General features: G+C 41.4%; 1 protein-coding gene and 1 long non-coding RNA gene across 2 annotated transcripts in view; one reads left to right on the forward strand and one right to left on the reverse strand.

Annotated features, from left to right (window-relative positions):
- On the reverse strand, positions 209-7,838 carry LOC102188899. The gene is made up of 5 exons (XR_309737.3): positions 7,590-7,838; positions 4,618-4,787; positions 3,419-3,524; positions 2,677-2,711; positions 209-799 (listed from the first exon to the last, which is right to left on the reverse strand). It is a non-coding gene; the product is annotated as an uncharacterized LOC102188899 (long non-coding RNA).
- The window catches only part of MCF2L2 (MCF.2 cell line derived transforming sequence-like 2), a 280,616-nt gene continuing 272,634 nt past the window's right edge, over positions 13,963-21,944 (forward strand). Inside the window, exon 1 of the mRNA XM_018047459.1 lies at positions 13,963-14,601. Coding sequence (XP_017902948.1) covers positions 14,526-14,601 — 76 coding nt within the window. The 5' untranslated portion in view covers positions 13,963-14,525. The remainder of the gene's footprint in view (positions 14,602-21,944) is intronic.

The raw sequence follows: 21,944 nt of genomic DNA on the forward strand, positions 1-21,944 counted from the left end.
TCTGCAATTGATCAGTCTTTATGCTACTGCCAAGCAGCAGCTAACTTGGAACTATTAAACCTTTTTAAGAAAAGCCATGTTTGTGTATCATTTTATAACTAGATTAAAATATTACTATAAACTGCTAGTTTATCTTTTTTGTTTGAAAATATGGATTATGGCAAGAAGTACAAATCTTTAAAAAATAAGGACCAAACAACTTTAGAGAAAAAACACTTCACTGTAATTTATTGAACATTCAATAAACATTCAACTAACTGCTAATAAAATGCCTTACTGAAAAAAATGATACCAAACAAAATAAATTTAAGTATTTTCTTAAAAAATCATTTTAAAGTTAGCTCTATTCAGTTAGTGACTAATACAATAAAGGCAGACAAACTTTATAAATAGCTGCTTTTATATCTTTCAGTCCATATTATTAAATGATGGCAAATACTCAATAAAACCATGTGTAGAGAACTAGGAAATAAGAGGATAAAACCAATGATATCATGAAATCATGTCTGAAGTTGCTTTGCTATCAAAATCTGTATTTTTAATCTGTTGTGAGCACTGAGACAAGCTTCACATATTACCCCCAAAAGAAACACAATGCACAATGTGATTGCCCGTTCAGCAACAGCAAGCACTACATTCATAATCATTTCATTCCAGGAATTAAATTAGGTCAGCCACAGTCTTTGCCATTTCCTCTACCGTAGTGTGGTAGAAAGTCTTAGTGTCACAAAGAATCTTCTTGTCTTCTTCAATGTTTATGGCCACAGCTTTCCTCCCAAACTGACTCCCGCTTCCAATTCTGAACAAAAGAAAAATTATTCACCAGAATATCAGTTATCAAGTATTACATGAAGTACAAATGATATGAATTACTTGTTAACCACCAGTGGCTGTTTCTTTGCCAAGATTATACTTGGAGGGCTTCTAATCAGAGCACTAGATGCTAATCACAAAATCTAGAGAAAAAGAAAATATTACTTTTGTGGTTGTTCAAAAAGATTCGTCTGGCTGCAAGATTAGATTCTATCAGGCAGCCTGAGTGTTATTACTTGTAGAGCAGACTACAGAATTGTGCTTGGGGTAGTGAATTAAAGCCTGTGCCAAAGTGGGCCAAGAGCAGGTGTTAGCCTGGGACAGACGTAAATACCAGACAAAACAAAAGGAACAGGTGTGCGATCCATTTGACACATTTTTTGAACTACAAATTGAAAATATAAATTCTGGAATGTTAACTATTGCTTAGGACTATTCTGTCCAAGGCAATAACCACTAGCTACATGTGGTTATTTAAATTAAAACTAGATAAAATAGAAAATGTAACCCCCAGTTGCGTTAACCGTATTTCAGTAGACACTCATGGCCTGTCACCACTGTGTTGGGCAGCATGGATATGGAACATTTCCCTCACTATAGAAAGTTCTACTGGACAGACTTGGTTTAGGACTTAAAATTTTTCTGTGTGTGGGGAACCTCTAAAAAATTTGTATGGTAACTCATATTTATCACTGATTTCTGCTCAGGTCACCTCATACACTGGAACACTACTGACTCTACCACTGTATCACTATTACAGCCACAGCTCTCTACTAAAACAGATGATAGACCCGGTCAAAAATGTCTTGGGTGGAACAACTTAAAATATCAAATAACCAGGACAAGAGGAAAACAAATAGGAAAACACTGACTTGCTCTTTATCCAAACAACATGCTGTTGCACTTAAGAGTCTATGTCCTAAATCAGGACGATACCATTTCTGAGCATCACCTCATCATCTATTCTTACCAACTACTACTATATTTTTTGACAAAGTTATTTTTATATAAGTAGCAAGACATAATTCAATTTATTTAAGTGATAAAGCTACTATAACTAACCCTGGGTCAACATAAATTGCTATCAGAAAATGCCAAGAAAAATCTCAATTATTCAGGAAATCATCAAGAATGCACAAGATATGAGAAACATGACCAAAAAAAAAAAAAAAAAACAACTTGTGTGTAAGTTAAGAAAGACAACCAGATCTAACAGCATTAGTGATGTTCCCTTTGAATATAAACTGTCAGTTCAGTTCAGTTCAGTTGCTCAGTCATGCCTGACTCTCTGTGAACCCTTGAATATAAACTATATAAAGTCCAAAATCTGAACTACATTTCACATTGTTTTCCCACTGTGTTCTGATTAACCACAAATCTTTCTAAGGACAATTTAAATACCACTTTTCATTAACACATTTCCTGATTCATTTACCTGATTTTCAAGGTTGCCTGGCTGACAAAATCATACTTGAAAAAACAATACATGATTTATTTTTCCAGAATAAAAGCAAGTAATTCAGTGAAGATGACAAATACTCAACTGAGAATACAGTTTTCACAAGTGGGCAGATCATAGTTCATAACATCAACATTAGTTGTACATAAAAATATGAGCCTGAGATATGATAATATATTCAAATTCTAATTCAAAAGCAACTTCTATACAATCTTTCAGGACACAAAATGGTAATGAACTTTCTATAAATCACACCGCTGTCTGTGGAGTAAGGTCTTTATTTCCCTACATTGCTTGAGCTGACAAAGACAATGAAAAATCTTCTCTTCAAAATCAACTTTTAGTAGATAAATAACATAATGAAATTAAATACCAGTAAGTCAGTATCAAAATGTAGTTTGTACCTTATCAAGGAGTTCCCCTTTCTTTCTGTCAGCGCCTGCAAAATATGAATAAGCCTTAACTCTCAGGAGTCATTTGTTGAGTCAGGGTTTAAACTGGTAAATGTGTATGAAACCACGCATCCCTGGGTGCTACAGCGGCATGGCAGACAGGACTTGAAAGGAAACAGTCTTATTTTGAGCAGGGGGCAAAGACAATGCAGCACTTCTCAGCTACGTTGTAATTAGATCCTGCTTCAGTTTATTGAGGAAATAATGAGATATTAACAGTGTCTTAAGGAGCAGTACCAGGGAAGAACAGCTCCTGCCACATAAGAGACAGCAATCCTGACATGCGTTTCTCGGATCCAGTCTACCCTTTGCCTTGAGTCCTTTAAAAGAACAGCTTGTGTACTGGCTGGTCCCCCATATGTCACAGACAGCATACAATCTCTTCCTTACAGTATTTCAGAGAGGAAAATGTTAATTCAGATCAGCATCAGAATAAAAAGCCGTTTGACTTCTCACTCTTAGCCCTACCATTGGAAGGAACCCATTAGAAATTCATTCTTTTAATTCTGCCAAAATACTGATATTACTGTACCAAATTTTAGAACAAAATACTCTGGTGTTAGTTACCTGTAGTTTTTCTACTATCTGGTATGGTTGTTTTTCTTCTTGTGTTTACTTTGTTAGCTTTATTACAAGCACTAAGATACTGCAGATACTAGTTACTACAATTTTAGATTAAAGGTATAATATATACCTTTCAAAGATCAGTTCTTTCTTCACTAGAACTTGAAATGGATCTCTCAGGAACTTTTTGAGGACTTCAGCATATTGATTGGCACTAAGGCAGAAAGGGACACAACCTTAAAAAAGAGACAATGACTAATTATGATGACATATCAACTATAACAGTTTTCATAATAATACTTAGAGGAATAATGTTTGAGACCAAGCGTCCCTGTCTTACTACAGAACTGAGCTAGACAGAGATTGTAGGAAACAATTGCTTTTGGCAGGGGAAAGGGCAATATAGCACTTTACAGCTACATTGCAACAGTTATTCCAACCTGCCCTCTGAAAAAAATCACATGCACACCTGAGTCCTTGTATTTGATTTCTGGTAAAACTCATGGATTTGACCTTTAATCCTTTGGCTTATCAGCTTCATCCAAAATAAGCATCTTGGTCCATTTGAGAAAGTGAAAAAAAGTTTTACTTAAAGAGTGAGTTGTGCATAGAGACTTCCTTCCAGAGACCACAGTACAGAAGGAGCGGGGAGGGAAGAAGAAGTTTACATGAAGAAATCTGACAAACTCTATCACATGATCAAGGTCAACATCAATAGTAAAAACGCCTGATAGAATGAAATGAAAATGGTATTTTACCTCTGTGGTCTTCCTCCTCAAGACCCCTAACTACAGTCTAATCTTGAGGAAAACATCAGACAAATTCCAATACAAGTGCATCCTACTAACTATCTGACCAATGCTTCTCAAAATGGTGAAGGTCATTAAAAAAAAAAAAAATGGTGGGGAGGGAGAGGAATTTGAATAACTGTTACAGGCAAGAAGAGCTTAAGGAGACATAATTAAATGTCACATGGTATCCTGAACAGGATCCTGGAACAGAAAAAGAATACTAGGTGAAAACTAAGGAAGCCTGAATAGATCCTGGACTTTAATTAATAATGTGTCAATGTTGGTTCATTAATTTTAACAAATGTGCCAAACTAATATAAGTTGTTAACAATATAGGAACCTGGGAACTCTCATCCCAATTTTCCTGTAAACTTAAAATTGTTCTAAAAAATAAAGCCTATTAAAGAAAAGTCTTAGTATTATCTCTAGATATTCATGCAAGGCAACTGGCTTAAACCATTAGGATAATTATTTTCCTTCCCATACCCTAAATATCACTGGTTTAAAAATGCCCTAGGAAAAATATGCCAATACTTACAAAGGTATCTCCTATATCAAATGTTCTCCCTGGAGTACCAGGGATGTCATGTGCTGCCTCTTCCATCAGCTTACAGTTTTTGCATTCTATTTTGAACACTTGTTCCATACAATGCAAGCATGACAAGTTGCTCCCAGGTAGTATCCAAGTGCTAGAAGTATCTTTTGGATCTAAAAGTAAAAAGCTTGAATTACTATGTTTTGCAAATAAAGCCTCCATCACATGACTTTCAAAGCACATGGCTAAATGTTAAACTGTTTATATTTAGTTTAAAATTCTGGTCTGCGAACAGTTTTTATGCAGCACAATGTAGAATCACTTCCAAGCTTACAAGGCAGACAAATCAAACTGCTTCAAGATAAAATCCTTTTAAGCATCTCATTTTTAATTTTAGATTTTTGTGCCCTTTCAAACTTGGGATCCTCAGTTTTCTACACACACCAGCTAAATAATTAAAGAACCCAAACAAACATTTTCTACATAATTCTTTTATGTATAAGACACATAAGTAGGGAAATAAGCTCTATATTTATAGATCCATGGCAAATTGTTCTGATATGTATTCACTGATTATCATTCACTTCAAAAATAAGTATCTTTCCAATAGGAAACTTATACAGCCTTGAGTTTTTTTCCCATTGTTTTTTAATTGGCAGACTTGATTTTAATAAAGCCTATAGCTTTGTTAAGAAAAGCTTTATTTTAGAGCTAACATAGCAATAAGCTTTGAAAATAGATAGCAAGCAACAGATGTATCACAAGTGACAAAGATTCCTAACTAATTATAGAGACCGCAGTTTTCATGTTGCAAAACTGCATTTAAACCTAACAATAACAAAAAGGGCATAGATCCTATCTACCATAAAAAAAAGAAAGCTTTAATTTCCTGGTCCGTTGAAAGCCCAGGTGAAGTGGACTACCATGAATTTATTTTATTACAAGTCTATCCACTGTGCAAATTTCTGTAGCCCTTTGAGGAGGCTTGCTGCAGGTACAAAGAATACAACTAGTTGGATTCACCCCTGGTTGAAGTTTTCTCTGGTGGGCAACAGCTAGTAATAATTGGTAGCATTTATAAACCTTGGGGATGGTGGAACAGGTTTTTGGTAGTTATGATTTTAGAGATAAACCAAGGCTCAGAAATGTTAAATGACCTGTTTACTATCACTTAGGTAACAGTCAATAGTTGCTAAGATTAGACCTTTAATTTTCATAATTCCACATTCTCTTCAAGGTGGTGGAAAGGTTTTTCTGGAGAAAAACTGGGAAAAGTTCCCAACAGGAATTTTAGAGAATAGTTTGTAAGTGAACTACGTTAATACTGTAAACACTAGGGAAATAAAAAGAAATATAAAACTCCTACAAAGCTTGACATTTGATTTTTAAAACATACTAAGTATACCTCACCATAAACAGCACTGACCATAAACCTATTTTTTGGCTTTATTTCTCACTCTATAGTCATTTTCTTTCCCTTGGAGAGTGCTAATGTTTCTTTCTGTTTATAACACAATGAATATTAAAGCATGTAAGATTATACATGGGGAACAATTTCTGAGACTAAAATATAAAATTTTATTATATTACCCTGGCTTACAGATTTGTGATTTGGTAAAGTTGGTATATTATGGTCTAAAATATCTGCTTTAACTATTATTGAATAGTACGTTTCTTTGCACCGAAACTCACAATATTCATAATATTCTTGATTACTTGGCTTTTTTCAACTCAAAACTAAAATACTTATTATCTAATAATTTATGTCAAAAATTCACATTTACTAAAAGTTAAAGTGTAATGGTTAATCATAGATAAAATTAATAAATTTCAATGTCCCAGGCACTTGACAAGAATTTAATACAACAATCCTATGAAGTGGATACAATTATTATCATTTCTACTTTAAAGAAGAGGAGATGGAGGCCCAGAAAGATTACGAAACTTGCCTACTGCCATCAAAGTGTGAAACTAAAGTTTTGAACCCAGGTGTGTCTCATTCCAGAATACCCTTCACCGCCTTAATCATTACCTATGCAATGATGTCCCTACATTCTCTTGCATGAATATAACCTTATCCACTGATATCAAAGTCAAATGATAGGCCATTGTGATTTAATACATGTGTAATATACTTTCATCATCACATAGTAAGTCAATATTCCTTGACAATTTAATACAGTTTCTTCCCTTAAATATAAGGTAAATGCCACAGCAAAGAACCTAATATAAAACAACTTTCCAGGCCCCCTGAAAGATAAATTTGCTTTTGTTAGGTTCATTCTAACAATTAAAAGAGCTCCCCGGGAATCTTTCTTTGAAATGCACACCTGAGAGGGACAGCAGAACTGAAATGGCTTTTAAAGTGTCCTGGCCCGGTTACTTACTAGTTGCATAATCTTGGGCTGCATTAGAACACGGATTATAATACTCCCTATATAGGCAGTGCTATGAAAGGACACTGTAAATGGTTAGGAGGTTGTATAAATGGTATTCTTGCTTAGGACTGCCAAATAAAAAACAGGACGCCCAGTTAAGCTTCAGACAAATAACAAATACTGTTTTATATTTTTAATTTAATTTGATATCGGAGACATTTATAATAAAAATTGTTGTTTATCTGAAATTTAAATTTTAACCAGCATCCTGTATTTTAATCGCTCAATCTGTCAACCCTATTCTTGCCCCCAAAGGTAGGAGTGCCTGGAGGATGGTAGGCCCAGTTCCATTCCCCCCACTCCCACCGCTAACGGGAGAAACTAAGGCAAAGGGCAGGTTGAAGAGTGACTCTCGAGCAGGGGGAGAAAGGAGAGGGCTGGGTGGAGGAGGACTTCTCATGGGTGGGGCTGAAAGCAGAATCCGCTGACAAGCAGATTCTACCGAGCCTCCCGAACCCCCGCAACTCGCACCGCTCAGGCGGGCCAACACCCCAGGCCCCCACCCCTGGGCAGGAACACAGCCGCCTTTCCACCCACCGTTGCCAGGGCGGCAGCAGCAGCAGCAGGCTCTGGACTAGCTGCCACCGGTTCCTCTCAGTCGCCTATCAGCAGCACCGACATCACACAGGCCGCCGCCATGTCCCTGGAGCCTGGACGCTTGTTGATGCGCAACGCCGTCTCAGATGTGACCCAAATCGTCCCTCCAGACCGTATAGAAGTCTCTTGTCCTCCTCTGGCCACCGTCCAGTCCGATCCAAGAAGTAGGCCAATCCGAGCGAGGCATTCGGAGGGGGCGTCACCGCTAAAACCAATCAAAGAAGAGAGCAGAGCTGCAGTGCAGGAGATGGCTGCGTGCCCGTGGGGGTCCCTGCTTTGTTCGTCCCTTGGGATGGGATCCAACTAGGGTGGGGCCTGCTGTTCTCAGACCTTTTAGGCTACCCGAGTGACCTATGGATATTTCTTTCTGTAGTTTATGGGGTTCTTTTTCTCTCATGGGCTTCAGGGCGAAGAGCCCTTACAGAGTTTTCTGAGGGGAAGAAGAAAGGGGGAATGTCCTGATATAAAAGGGTGTGGGATCTGAAAAATAAAACATTTTGTAATGTTTCAAAAAATGTGAAAAACAGGTATTTAAAACAAATCCTCCTCTTAATTGTCTCAAAATTGAAATTACAGAATTTTAAAATAAACCTGTTTTTTCTGTATTGTTATATTTAAAAAATTGAGATATAATTGACACATAGCATTGTATAAGTTTAAACTGTACAACCTATTGATTTGATACCTTTATGTATTGCAATATGATTGCCGCCATAGGATTAGCCAACACCTCTTTCATGTCACATAATTATGATTTCTTTTTTGGTGGGACATTTAAGATCTACTCTCCTAGCAACTTTGAAATACAGGATACAGTATTGTTGACTACAATCACTAGTACAGTGCATTATATCTCTAGAACTTACTAGTCTTCTAGTTGTAAGTTTGTAGACTATTTTTACAGCAATAATGAGCATAAGATAGAGTTTAACCCTTCCCCCACTTTAAAAAATCAGGTTATTCTTACCATTGAGATTTAAGAGTTCTTTGTATGAAATTTAAGAGTTCTTGTATTTTAACGGTCCTTTTTTTTTTTTAAGAGTTCTTTGTATGGTTTAGATAATAGTCCTTTTTTTTTTTAACAGAGAGTTATATTTTTCATACATATTTTCTATCAACCCATTACTTCTCCTTTTATTCTCTTAATAGTATCTTTCACACAGCAGAAAAGCTTCATTTTAATGAAGTCTATCTTATCAAGTTTTTCTTTCATGGTACATACCTTTGGTATTGTACCTAGAAAGTCTTCACCAAACCTAGGTTATCTAGATTTTCTCCTAGGTTACGTTGTTGTTTGTTGTTTTTCATTTGCTAAGTGGTGTTGGAGAAGACTCTTGAGAGTCCCTTGGACTGCAAGGAGATCCAACCAGTCCATTCTGAAGGAGATCAACCCTGGGATTTCTTTGGAGGGAATGATGCTAAAGCTGAAACTCCAGTACTTTGGCCACCTCATGCGAAGAGTTGACTCTTTGGAAAAGACTCTGATGCTGGGAGGGATTGAGGTCAGGAGGAGAAGGGGACGACAGAGGATGAGATGGCTGGATCGCCTCACAGACTCGATGGACATGGGTCTGAGTGAATTCCGGGAGTTGGTGAGGGACAGGGAGGCCTGGCGTGCTGCGATTCATGGGGTCGCAGAGTCGGACACGACTGAGCGACTGAACTGAACTGAAGTCATGTCCGACTCTTTGCAACCCCATGGACTGCAGTACACCAGGCTTCCCTGTCCTTCACCATCTCCTGGAGTTAGCTCAAACTCATGTCTGTTGAGTCGGTGATACTATCCAACCATCTCATCTTCTGCCCGCTTCTCCTCCTGCACTCAGTCTTTCCCAGCATCAGGGTCTTTTCCAATGAGTCGGGTCTTTGAATCAGGTGGCCAAAGTATTGGAGCTCCAGTTTCAGCATCAACATTTTCAATGAATATTCAGGGTTGAATTCCTTTCAGATTTACTAATTTGATTTCCTTGCTGTCCAAGGGACTCTCAAGCGTCTTTTCCAGCACCACAGTTTGAAAGCATCAATTCTAAAAAAAAAAAAAAGAAAAAGAAAGAAAGCATCAATTCTTTGGTGCTCAGCCTTCTTTATGGTCCAACTCGCATATTCGTATATGACTACTGGTATGACTACCATGCATAGCTGTGACTATACGGACCTTAGCTGGCAAAGTGATGTCTCTGCTTTTTAATACACTGTCTAGGTTTGTCATAGCTTTCCTTCCAAGGAGCAAATGTCTTTGAATTTCATGGCTGCTGTCACCATCCACAGTAATTTGGGAACCCAAGAAAATAAAATCTGCCACTGTTTCCACTTTTCTGCCTTCTATTTGTCATGAAGTGATGGGATGGGATGCCATGATCTTAATTTTTTGAATGTTGAGTTTTAAGCCAGCTTTCTCACTGTCCTCTTTCACCATCATCAAGAGCCTTTTTATTTCCTCTTAAATTTCTGCCATTAGAGTGGTATCATCTGCATATCTGAGGTTGTTGATATTTCTCCTAGCAATCTTGATTCCAGCTTGTCATTCATCCAACCTGGCATTTTGCATGATATACTCTGCATAGAAGTTAAATGAGCAGAGTGATAATATACAGCTTTGATGTACTCCTTTCCCAATTTTGAACCAGGTTGTTGTTGTTCCATGTCCAGTTCTAACTGTTGCTTCTTGACCTGCGTACAGGTTTCTCAGGAGACAAGTAAGGTGGTCTGGTATTCACATCTCTTTAAGAATTTTCCACAGTTTGTTGTGATCCACATAGTCAATGAAGCAGAAGTAGATGTTTTTCTGGAATTCCCTTGCTTTCTCTATGGCCCAATGAATGTTGCCAATTTGATCTCTGGTTCCTCTGTCTTTTCTAAATCCAGCTTGTACATCTGGAAGTTCTCGGTTCATGTACTATTGAAGGCTAGCTTGAAGGATTTTGAGCATTACCTTGCTAGCATGTGAAATGAGTGCAAATACATGGTAGTTTGAACATTCTTTGGCATTGCCCTTCTATGGGATTGGAATGAAAACTGTTATGGGAATTTTATTGTTTTGTGTTTTACATTTAGGTCAGTGATTCATTTTGAGTTAATTTTCTGAAGGGAAAAATTATTCCATACAACAATTGTTTTCATTTTGTTTTAATTATGTATATTTATGTCTGCTGTGTCATAAGGTAAAATTTATATCATGCTATGGTTTGCAGTCTAAGAAGTTTGAATAGCTTTGCTGTAGTCAGTGGTGCTCACTGTGTGGTCCCAGGACCAGCAGCATCAGTAATCCTGGGTACTTGTTAGAAATGCTGATTCTCAGATCTTATCTCACACTACTGAATCAGAATCCCTGAAGGCAAGGACTAGGAGTTTGTAGTTTTTAAAAATTCATCTATATTTCCAGGTGATTCTGCTAGTTTGAGAACCACTGATTTAGACTAAACCAGGTGGCCCAATGGTACCTCACCTCATTTGTGGCACCCAGGGTGGATCCTTTGTCTTTCTCTTCATTGTCAGAGGCATTGCTGACAATCCACCAAAAGGGAGGTAGAATCTACTTTGGCAGTGCTTGGAGGATGATTTGTCTTTCCAAGCTCAGGCAAATCCTTACCTGAAGGCAGAAAATGGTCTAGAGTCATATGTTTAGTGATACACACTTTGGTTCTTATACCAACAGCATCTACAAAATGAGACTAAAGCCATACAGGGTTACTGTGGGGCTTAAACGATGTTTGTGAAATGCCTGCCATTATAGCAGGTGGCACAGAGCAGTCAGTTACTATATGGTGGTGATAGCTGCTGTAATTGACACTGCCTATTACAACTGGTAAAGAATCTGCTTGCAATGCAGGAGAGCCCAGTTCAATCCCTGGCTTGGGAATATCCCCCAGAGAAGGGATAGGCTACCTACTCCAGTATTCATGGGCTTCCCTGGTGGCTCAGATGGTAAAGATTCCGCCTGCAGTGCGGGAGACCTGGGCTCGATCCCTGGGTTGGGAAGATCCCCTGGAGGAGGGCATGGCAACCCACTCCAGTGTTGTTGCCTGGAGAATCCCTATGGATAGAGGAACCTGGCAGGCTACAGTTCATGGGATTGCAGTTGGATACTACTGAGCGACTAAGCACATTGCAATCTTTGGCGTATAATTGATACTCAATAGATGTGACTGATTATTAATTTGTTCAGTAGAGAGGAAGGCAGGCTATTCTGACTTGTTCCTTGATTTTGCCATACATTAGAGTAATGTAATTTGTCAGAGACAAGAGATAAATCATAATTAGGATAGATAAAAAGAGGCACAGAAGGGAGGAGGGCGGTGGAGGAGAGAAGACAGGAAGCCTGTCCATGTTCACAAGAAAAATGGAGATAATGACTGTTTTCTTGAAGGAACAAGGAGGTATGGGCTATTGAAAGCTATGCTCATTTCTGCTTAGTTATACGATTTCAGAACTGCAAAAGGGACCTTGGGGATCACAGACCTACTCCCTCATGGCCCAGGTATAGTAGCTGAGGCCCCAGAGAGTGTTAAAGATGAGGGGACAGAACTGGTTTCTGAGGACAGACACTGCCTGTTACATCTTGTCATAAATCAGCCAATTCATCTCCATGGAAACCCCTGAAGATTGTGAAGGTACAGATGTGGGAAGGAGAGCTGCCTTCTGAATGTGATTTCTTTCTTTCCTTTTTCTCTCATTCCTATTCATAAGCTTCTCATTACTCTTCCCTTCTCCCTTCCCTTCCATCTATGATTCTCACCCATAAGAATCTGACTTAATCCAAGAAGCTGAGTTCATTGAATCTGCAAATTCCAGAAAGTCTCACATTATCAGTCTCCTCAGCAATATGTTGCTTTCTAGGGACCAGTTCACAGTTGGCTCTGACTGGGCACCGGATACTACTACTACCAACAGGAAAGCCTTCATTTGGTTCCTCAAAAATACTTGTCATTCTTGAAGAGCCAGAAACTACTGTGGAAACACAACCCAAAGCTATATTACTCCTTTGGATCTTTAACCCCTCTCTGAATTCCTTGCAAGGGGTTGCTATGAAAATGGTTGCTCTACTTGTGCAGGCAAAGTGCACAGAGCCCAGTCATAGGAGGGAAGAATCTCTGCACAAATTTCACTCTGCAGGTGGCTTAACACCATCTCTTAACCACAGCCCACAACTGTTAGCAGAAAGCGTTAAAGAACATCTCCAAATGCCTGGGTTGAGGAGCTATTACTAGAAATTTCATCCAAGGTGTTTGGGGTTCGGCTTTTTACATGAAAAAGAGGAAACATGAGCTTTCTAGAATTGGCTCAGAACCTGTGGGTGATCCTGGCACTCTCGCGACCGGGTCCCTCCTTTTACGAATGGATTGGGGGGACAACCTGGCCAGATTTGCATTTGCTCAGGCTTTTCACGTGGGCTTCTGAATTCGGTTACTCCGCCTGTCAGGTAGTATCTGGAGCCACCTAATGAAGCCCTGCGACGGCATCCACCACTGGATAGTTGCAGAGCAGACGCTCCTGCGGCTGACAGGGAGGATTCTCAAGGACGCTGTGCCAGAGCCTTTCCTGGAGGGAGCCCTGGCGCGCCTGACTGTTGGCTGGCGCAACGCTGGCGAGCTGCACAAAGGAAGAGGCCCACAGGGCGGAGTCACTCGTACGTACCCGCCTGCTGAGTCCGGCTGCTGCACAGCCCGCGCTCCCGGCTCCAAATGCGAGTGTGTCCAGTGGACGCTGATAACTGAACGGGACAACCCCTAACAGGGGGAAACAAATTCTAGCCACCCCTAGTTCCCTGGAGTCGCGAGATGGGACGGTCAATTGCACCTCATACAGCCCTTCTTCCAAAGCACCGGCGGGCGGCCGCAGAACTTCCTGCCAGTCCCTTTCTTGCCTGGGCTTCTCCACAGATACCAGGCGAGGGGGCGGGGTGTGGGGTGGGGGTGGGGGTAGGGTGGGATACCAAACTGAAGTCGCTGTCTCCTCTCCCTGACAGCTGGAGGACAGATCTTGAATCGCACCCAGTCTTAAGGGATGATTCAAGATATGTTCCTAGTGGCTCAGACAGTAAGGAATCTGCCTGCAATGCAAGAGACCTGAGTTCCCTCCTCCGATCAGGAAGATCCCCTGGCGAAGGAAATGGCAACCCACTCCAGTATTCTTTCCTGGAGAATGCTATGGACTGAAGAGCCAGGTGGCTTACAGTCCTTGGGGTTGCAGAGTCGGACACCAATGAGCAACTAACACTTACGGGAGTGGGCACATCATCTCCCCGAATACGGACACGCGCGTGCGCACCTCTCCGGGCGCGTCGGGCACCGCCCCCCGGGCGGGGAAAGGTGCGCGCGGAGGCGGGAAGCGCTGCAACGCGCTGTGAGGCGGCGTAGGCGGCGCGGAGCGCGCCTCCAGGTTCCTCAGCACCTCTGCTCCTCAGTCCTCCGCAGCCGCCGAGTCAGCGCGCCTCCTGTGGGCTGACAGAGGATACTTCATCCCGACCCTCCCAGGAGGCAGAGCCAAAGATCGGACCTCAGATCCAGAAACCTATTCACCCGCCTCGACCCAGGAAGCCAGAAGCAGGGTTACGGCGAGATTGGGGCGACGTGCTCTTCTCACCTTTGGAACTGCTACTTTCCTGTCTCCCAAAGGCAGTCGTCGCGTTGGGAAAGCCCCTGGACCTAATCTTTAAATTTACCCCCTGTGGAGCGTGGCTGGCGTCCTCTAGCCGCGCGGCCGTGGAGAGTTGGCCTCGACTGGGAGTGACTCTCGTTTTGTGCCTTAGGAGAGCGAGAACGAGTGTGAGGGCCGAACATCCTTTGGAGGAGATGCCTTTAAATAGTCATCCATAGCACCGATAGAAACAGATTTGTGTTGCTTTGTTTTGTTTATACCGAGTGGTTTTTCGGTGAAATGCTGTTTTGGTTAAAAGAAGAAATGGCCCCTCAGGAGTTCACACGGCGACTGGCCACAGTGATCACTCATGTCGGTAAATGACGCTTTTTAAAATCTTGCGTTTTATTAATGGAGGGTGGGGGCGTTGTCTGGGGCTTCCCTCACAGCAGCCCTGGGATGGCCTTGGGTGTGGACCTCGCTGCCTTGAGTGCTGCTCTGTAACGGGCATCCCTGGAGCGCAGCGCTCGCAGCCCTCGAGTCCGCCGCGTCTGGCAGAGCCGGGGTAGGCTGTGGGGCAGGGGTCTTCACCAGGCAATTGCCAAGTCTGTTGAACCCTACACCGAGGGCTCCCTGGAGGTTAGGATCTGTTATCCGCTGCTGACCGTGGGCAAGGGTGGCGAGTTGTGTCGTAATTGATGCGACTAGAAAGGAGAGGGAACAGGAGGAAGGGAGGCCGATGCTTTCCAGTAGAAACTGCTGCCAAGGCACTGGGAGACGGGGTGCCTAGGTGCGGGCCACAGTAGAGGTCCTCTGCGCTGTCCTGCTCCCTGGCCTGTCCCGTGGAAGTGCTGCCTGGCGGTGTCGCCCCATCCCTGGTGAAACCCACTGAGAAACCTCTGCAAGCCCCGGGAGATTGAGCAGTTTTAATCCTCTTCCATTAGTTAAAAAAGGGGAGCAAAACATGCGTGCCTTCTTCCTGAAATAAGGGTTATGGTGGAAAGACAGGACATTGAGACAGTGGCAAGGTTAATTCTTTTTATCATTCCCGCCACCCCTGCGCCTTCCCTGGACCTCCTTAAGTGAAAAACGCATTCAGGTTCAGATCTTTTGAATTTAGCTGACTAGAATTATCCTGATCATTTTCTCTGTTGCCCACTTCACTTTGAGGTCCTTCTGTGAATGTAAATCAGTTTTCATTGATAAAGTCAGTACGTTTTCAATCTTTGTTCCACCCATTTGTTAAAACTGCCTTCTTGGTATTTATATGATAAATATTGCTTCAATTAGCCATCAGTGCTCTTTGAGCACCCTAGGTCAATGTGTTTAGTACGATAATGATACATACATTATTCATACTTATGGAATGATACACATGTGGCGATAGACTTTGGAAAATGATTTATGGATACATGGGGAGGCTCAGTTTTGATGATTCAGTTTTAAAACATGTTTCTGGTGCCCAGTGTGGCCACTGAACTGGTTTTTAAGACAAAAGGTCAGTAGAATTCTACCAGGAAAGACTGAATGTGAAATACTGATGAAGGCAGGATAAAATAAAACAGAACTTCGAGTCTGAGATATACTGAATGCTGAGATGATTGTGCTAATACCAACAGGGAAAGAGCAGTGAACTGGAGGTATGACTGTCTGAATTTGAATCCTGCCCTAGAAAAGTCATGTAACTTCAGACTGGAAAATGGGAATTTTAATAATCCTTCCCACCCAGCTCAAAGTCTGCTTGTAAGATAATGTGGGTGAAAACACCATTTAACCTGTGACTGTGTTATTGGTCCTATTCTTGGACCCTTTGCCACTGAAGATATTGGGCAGATCACTGGGCCTCTTTCAGGGTGAAGCTTCCCATCAGTTAAACAAGGAGGTAGATGTGGACAATTATTCTCACCTGTTTCTCTGGATGTACGATCTTCTTGAAGATATGGTAGGCAGTATATTCCTTGGCTGACACCAGGCTGCCTGTGGGGCCCAGACTATGGTATTTTCTTCTCCACCTTGCTCCCTCCCTCTTTCTGTAGTCAGCTCCATGATATGAACATGAATTTGTTGTAGTTTATGCCCTCAAAGAACTTCTCATGACCCCTGGCATTTGTGTGCTTTGCAGCATTCTGTCTTTTCCTGTGTATCCCCACAAACCTGTGAAGTAGATGGGGTATACCTTATCACTCCTATCTTACCGTAAAGGAATTGAGACTTGGGAGGTTCATCATTTAAGGCTTCAAGAGGTTAACCAGTCACAGGTTTAGGACTAGAAGGTACTTTTCAGATGCTCTGTTTGAGGATCTTACTGAGGGGTTCTCTAACCCTGAAGCTGCCTTGGCCTTCATGGAGAACTGAACTGTGTAGCTAGTAAAGCTTCTCATAGACTGGATTGGCTCTGTTTTTTTTTTTTTTTTTCTTCTTCTTCCATTTTTACTGATATATAATTAACATACAGCAAGCACTGTATAAGTTTGAAATGTATAATGATTTGACTTAAACACATCATGAAACTATTACCACAATAAGTTTAGTGAATATCCATCATTTCATTGAGATACAACATTGTGTGCTAAGTTGCTTCAGTCATGTCTGACTCTTTCCAAGGCTACAGACTGTAGCCTGCCAGGCTCCTCTGTCCATGGGATTCTCCAGGCAAGAGTACTGGAGTGGGTTGCCATGGCCTCCTTCAGAGATGCAACATTAAAGAAATATAAAAAAACTTCTTTGTTACTTGTCATGAGAACTCTTAGAAATAATCCTCTTAACAGCTTTCATATATAATGTACCTGAATTACATTTATCATGTTATACATTATATCCCTAGTACTTATTTATGTTATAACTGGAAGTTTATACTTTTTGACTCCCTTCGTCCAATTCCCGTTTCCCCTACCCTCTTCTTCTGGTAACCACAGATCTGATCTCTTTTTCTACAAGTTTGTGTTTTGAAGTATAGGATTGGCTCTGCATTTGACTTCGGGCATTTCCTTGATGAGCAGCCTGTGAGGGGGTGTGATCATGAGTTGGGGAAGGATTGAGAAGTGCTTGGAGCAAGATGTAGAACATTCTCCTGGTCCTGTCCTACCCACTCAACTGGGCAATAGTGCTGTGCTTTCATATTAATTTGGCCACTTCTGCCTCTCAGTCAGTTCCTCCTCCAGCTGGGGTTTCTGCTCTTTCCACAGTCCTTTAGATTTGACAGTTCAGGTCTGGGGCCTGATGATTCAGTTTCTGAAATATCTCATGAGTCTCTTTCCTCTGTCCATTCCCACTGCTACCTGCCTGTGACCTGCTTCAGAGTGTCATTTCCTCCTGACTAACCCTTATGCAAGCCTCCTGTCTTTCTTGTGTTTGCCTCTAATCTATACCAGGAATAAAAACAACAGCAAAGCCACACACACACAGAGTACTGTATACTCTAGAACCTTTGATGATATCCATACATAGTCATTGTCCGTAGCCTGGAGTACAAGCTCTGTACTCTTTGGCACCCTTCCTGTCTTACTCCCCAGTACCTGATATTTCTACACCTATGGTTGCTTAACTCAGGCTCTTCTGTTCTTCAGCTTTGTTCCACTATATTTTTCTACCCTGTTCCCACTTCTAAACTTTTGCTTCTGCTTTTCCCCCACCTTGAGTGACCCCCCCTTAATGTTTCTTCTCACATGAATAGTATACGCCTTTCAGTCCTGAATCAATGTTGCCTTCTCCGATCCTGATGTCAGCACATAGTGATTCCTGCTTTTGAATTTGAAGTAGGTTTTGTTCTACCCACATGACACCTCTCATACTCTCCCTTGTATTGTGGTTAGTTGGTTATTCATGTGCATATCTCTGCTCCTAGACTCTTCATTACTTATCCATGTGGCCTAGATACCTAACACAGGACTTACCTCTAAGGAGGCATAGAATAAATGTTTACTGAATAAATTAGTGATCTGTAGTGCCTTGAACTGGACTTTGAGTACTTAGTAATGCCAGGCAATTTTTACACTTTTAAGAACAGCTTGGAAGCATTTGTGAATAACTCTTTTGTTTCCTAAAACTGATTTTTCAGGTAGACATGAAGTCCTTCAAGTGTTCTTCATATGATGTGGTTCTCTGTGGGATCTCTTTCTTTGGATTTTGTTAGTTTGTCAGGGAGCCTAATAAAAATATGCACTTCACATGTGAACAGTGTCCAAGTGTGTTTTTACCTATGTAGGGCACAAAAGAGGACCATCCTCTCACCTTTACTCTGGACCGTACAGTCACATTGGTTCAGTTACAGAATTTCACAGTTAGAAGTGTTGCATAATTTTCTCCATCCCATCCCTTTCAAGTCTTTAATCTTTTCTGCAACTTTTACTGTTGCTGCTGCTGCTGCTAAGTTGCTTCAGTTGTGTCCGACTCTGTGCGACCCCATAGACAGCAGCCCACTAGGCTCCTCTGTCCCTGGGATTCTCCAGGCAAGAATACTGGAGTGAGCTGCTATTTCCTTCTCCAATGCATGAAAAGTGAAAAGTGAAAGGGAAGTCGCTCAGTCATGTCCAACTCTTAGCGACCCCATGGACTGTAGCCTACCAGGCTCCTCTGTCCATGGGATTTTCCAGGCAAGAGTACTGGAGTGGGTTGCTGTTGTGTACTGCTATTTATATGCAAAGGTGCTGCCTAAGAAATCATGAGCTTTCTCTTAATGCATCTCTCATTGCTCTAGAACTTTGATAGGGCACATATGGTTAACACAGAGCTTCTATTCAGTGGAAACCCTTAGTCATCCAGCTGATCTGTGTTGGTAATGCCCCATGCAGGTTTCACATTTCTAGTTCAGGTCACTCTCCATCTTGTCATCTCATATTAGAAGTAATTATTTTTACCTTACTTTATTACTGTTCTAAAATAATTTTATGTTTGTCCATGCCCAATTAAACTGTGAAGCAGAAGGGACTATCCTTTGAGATACCCTTATATACTTGGAGATTGGATTGGTGGCTATTTTAGTGATAAAAGCTGTAGGGTTCTGATTTAGGGCGCTACATTTAGGACACTACTGGCATTAGTAATAGGCAACCAGAAGAATACTAAACTAAGAAATTCAGCTCACAATTCTTTATTCTATACAATGGAATAGTGGCTGAAATGCCTCAGCTTAGGTCTCAGCTAAAGTTGGTGCCGAAGGAAGAGCCTAATGAGCAGAGTATCTGCTGTTCAGATGGGATTACCTGCTGTGAGGACAACTAGACATGCTGGTTGAGGTAGTGACTTCACCTATGCTAAAAGTGAATTAACTGGATCTGAGCCATTTTCCTGTTAAGCTCTCTAGTCACTGTGCCTAGGGCTTATGGACTAAAACTGTTTGCACCCTAAAAAAAAATAATTGACAGCTAAATTGCAAAATAAAATTTAAGAAATGCTTTAATGCTCATAAATAGTATTTTCTTACATTAAAAGCAGTGCATGTTTGGAATTCCACTGCTGGAATGCCAGTATGAAGAACCCCATGGATCCATTCCCCAGTGATACATCTGTAACATCTGGTGAAAACTGTAAAATAAATAACCTGTTAAAGTCTCTGGAGTTGTACTAAAGGGCATATAGAATATGAAAAAAAATAAAGGCAAGGAAATCTACTAAATCTTGGTTAAAGCAGTGAGTATGTGGTACTTGAGCTGCTATCTGCTCCCTCTCAGCTCAGTGTAAAGGAAGCTCCACTCTTGATTGGGTCATGGCCAAGAAGACAGGGCTTCCTCTCCCCTCAGCTCTCAATTAAGAGATATAGTATCTCACCAGGAGGGGCAAGGTGTCAGCATTTCTTATATTCTCCAACTGTAGGTTGCAGAGGCTCAGTTCTTGGTGAGTGTGACCGAGAGGTTAGAGTCTACTTTCCCACCCAGTCCTCACTCATAAGATGAAATCTCTAACCCACATGTGCCTTTGACCTGCTTCATTTTGTACTCCAAGAAATGGTATGGACCTAACAGAAGCGGAAGATATTAAGAAGAGGTGGCAAGAATGCACAGGAGAACTATGCAAAAAAGATCTTCATGACCCAGATAACCACGATGGTGTATTCACTCACCTAGAGCCAGCCATCCTGGAATGTGACATCAAGTGGGCCTTAGGAAGCATCACTACGAACAAAGCTAGTGGAGGTGATGGAATTCCAGTTGAGCTATTTCAAATCCTAAAAGTTGATGCTGTGAAAGTGCTGCACTCAGTATGCCAGCAAATCTGGAAAACTCAGCAGTGGCCACAGGACTGGAAAAGGTCAGTTTTCATTCCAATTCCAAAGAAAGGCAATGCCAAAGAATGCTCAAACTACTGCACAACTGCACTCATCTCACATGCTAGTAAAGTAATGCTCAAAATTCTCCAAGCCAGGCTTAAGCAATATGTGAACCGTGAACTCCCTGATGTTCAAGCTGGTTTTAGAAAAGGCAGAGGAACCAGAGATGAAGTTGCCAACACCTGCTGGATCATCAAAAAAGCAAGAGAGTTCCAGAAAAAAGTCTACTTTTGTTTTATTGACTATGCCAAAGCCTTTGACTGTATGGATCACAACAGACTGTGGAAAATTCTTAAAGATGGAAATTCCAGACCACCTGATCTGCCTCCTGACAAATCTGTATGCAGGTCAAGAAGCAATCTTTAGAACTGGGCATGGAACAGCAGACTGGTTCCAAACTGGGAAAGGAGTACATCAAGACTGTATATTGTCATCCTGCTATTTAACTTATATGCAGAGTACATCATGCAAATGCTAGACTGGAAGAAGTGCAGGCTGGAATCAAGATTTCCGGGTGAAATATCAATAACCTCAGATATGCAAATGACACCATCCTTATGGCAGAAAGTGAAGAACTAAAGAGCCTCTTGATGAAAGTGAAAGAGAAGAGTGAAAAAGTTAGCTTAAAACTCAACATTCAGAAAACTAAGATCTTGACATCCAGTCCCATCACTTCATGGCAAATAGATGGGGAAATAATGGAAATAGTGAGAGACTTTAATTTTGGGGGCTCCAAAATCACTGCAGATGGTGACTGCAGCCATGAAATTAAAAGATGCTTGCTCCTTGGAAGAAAAGCTATGACCAACCTAGGCAGCATATTAAAAAGCAAAGACACTACTTTGCCAAGAAAGGTCCATCTAGTCAAAGCTATGGCTTTTCCAGTAGTCATGTATGGATGTGAGAGTTGGACTATAAAGAAAGCTGAGCGCCGAAGAACTGATGCTTTTGAACTATGGTGTTGGAGAAGACTCTTGAGTGTCCCTTGGACTGCAAGGAGATCCAACCTGTCAATCCTAAGGGCAATCAGTCCTGAATATTCATTGGAAGACTGATGCTGAAGCTGAAACTCCAATGCTTTGGCCACCTGATGAGAAGAACCAACTCATTGGAAAAGACCCTGATGCTGGGAAAGATTGAAGGCGGGAGAAGAAGGGGATAACAGAGGATGATGGTTGGATGGCATGAACATGCGTTTGAGTAAGTTCTGGGAGTTGGTGATGGACAGGGAGTCCTGGCATGCGGAAGTTCATGGGGTTGCAAAGAGTCTGACACAACTGAGTGACTGAACTGAACCCACGTGTTGGAGTCAAAGAACACCAAACCCTGATTGATCTTGCCCTAGCTCCCTTACAGGGTGGAGTTTTGACATAAGGAGGCGTACTAAGAAGACCAGAAGCTTATGCCCTTGGCTCAGAGATTTTGCCCAAGGGAGAGCCATTCCCTGAGAATAG

This window comes from Capra hircus, chromosome 1, assembly GCF_001704415.2.
Source record: "Capra hircus breed San Clemente chromosome 1, ASM170441v1, whole genome shotgun sequence".
NCBI classification, from domain to species: domain Eukaryota; kingdom Metazoa; phylum Chordata; class Mammalia; order Artiodactyla; family Bovidae; genus Capra; species Capra hircus.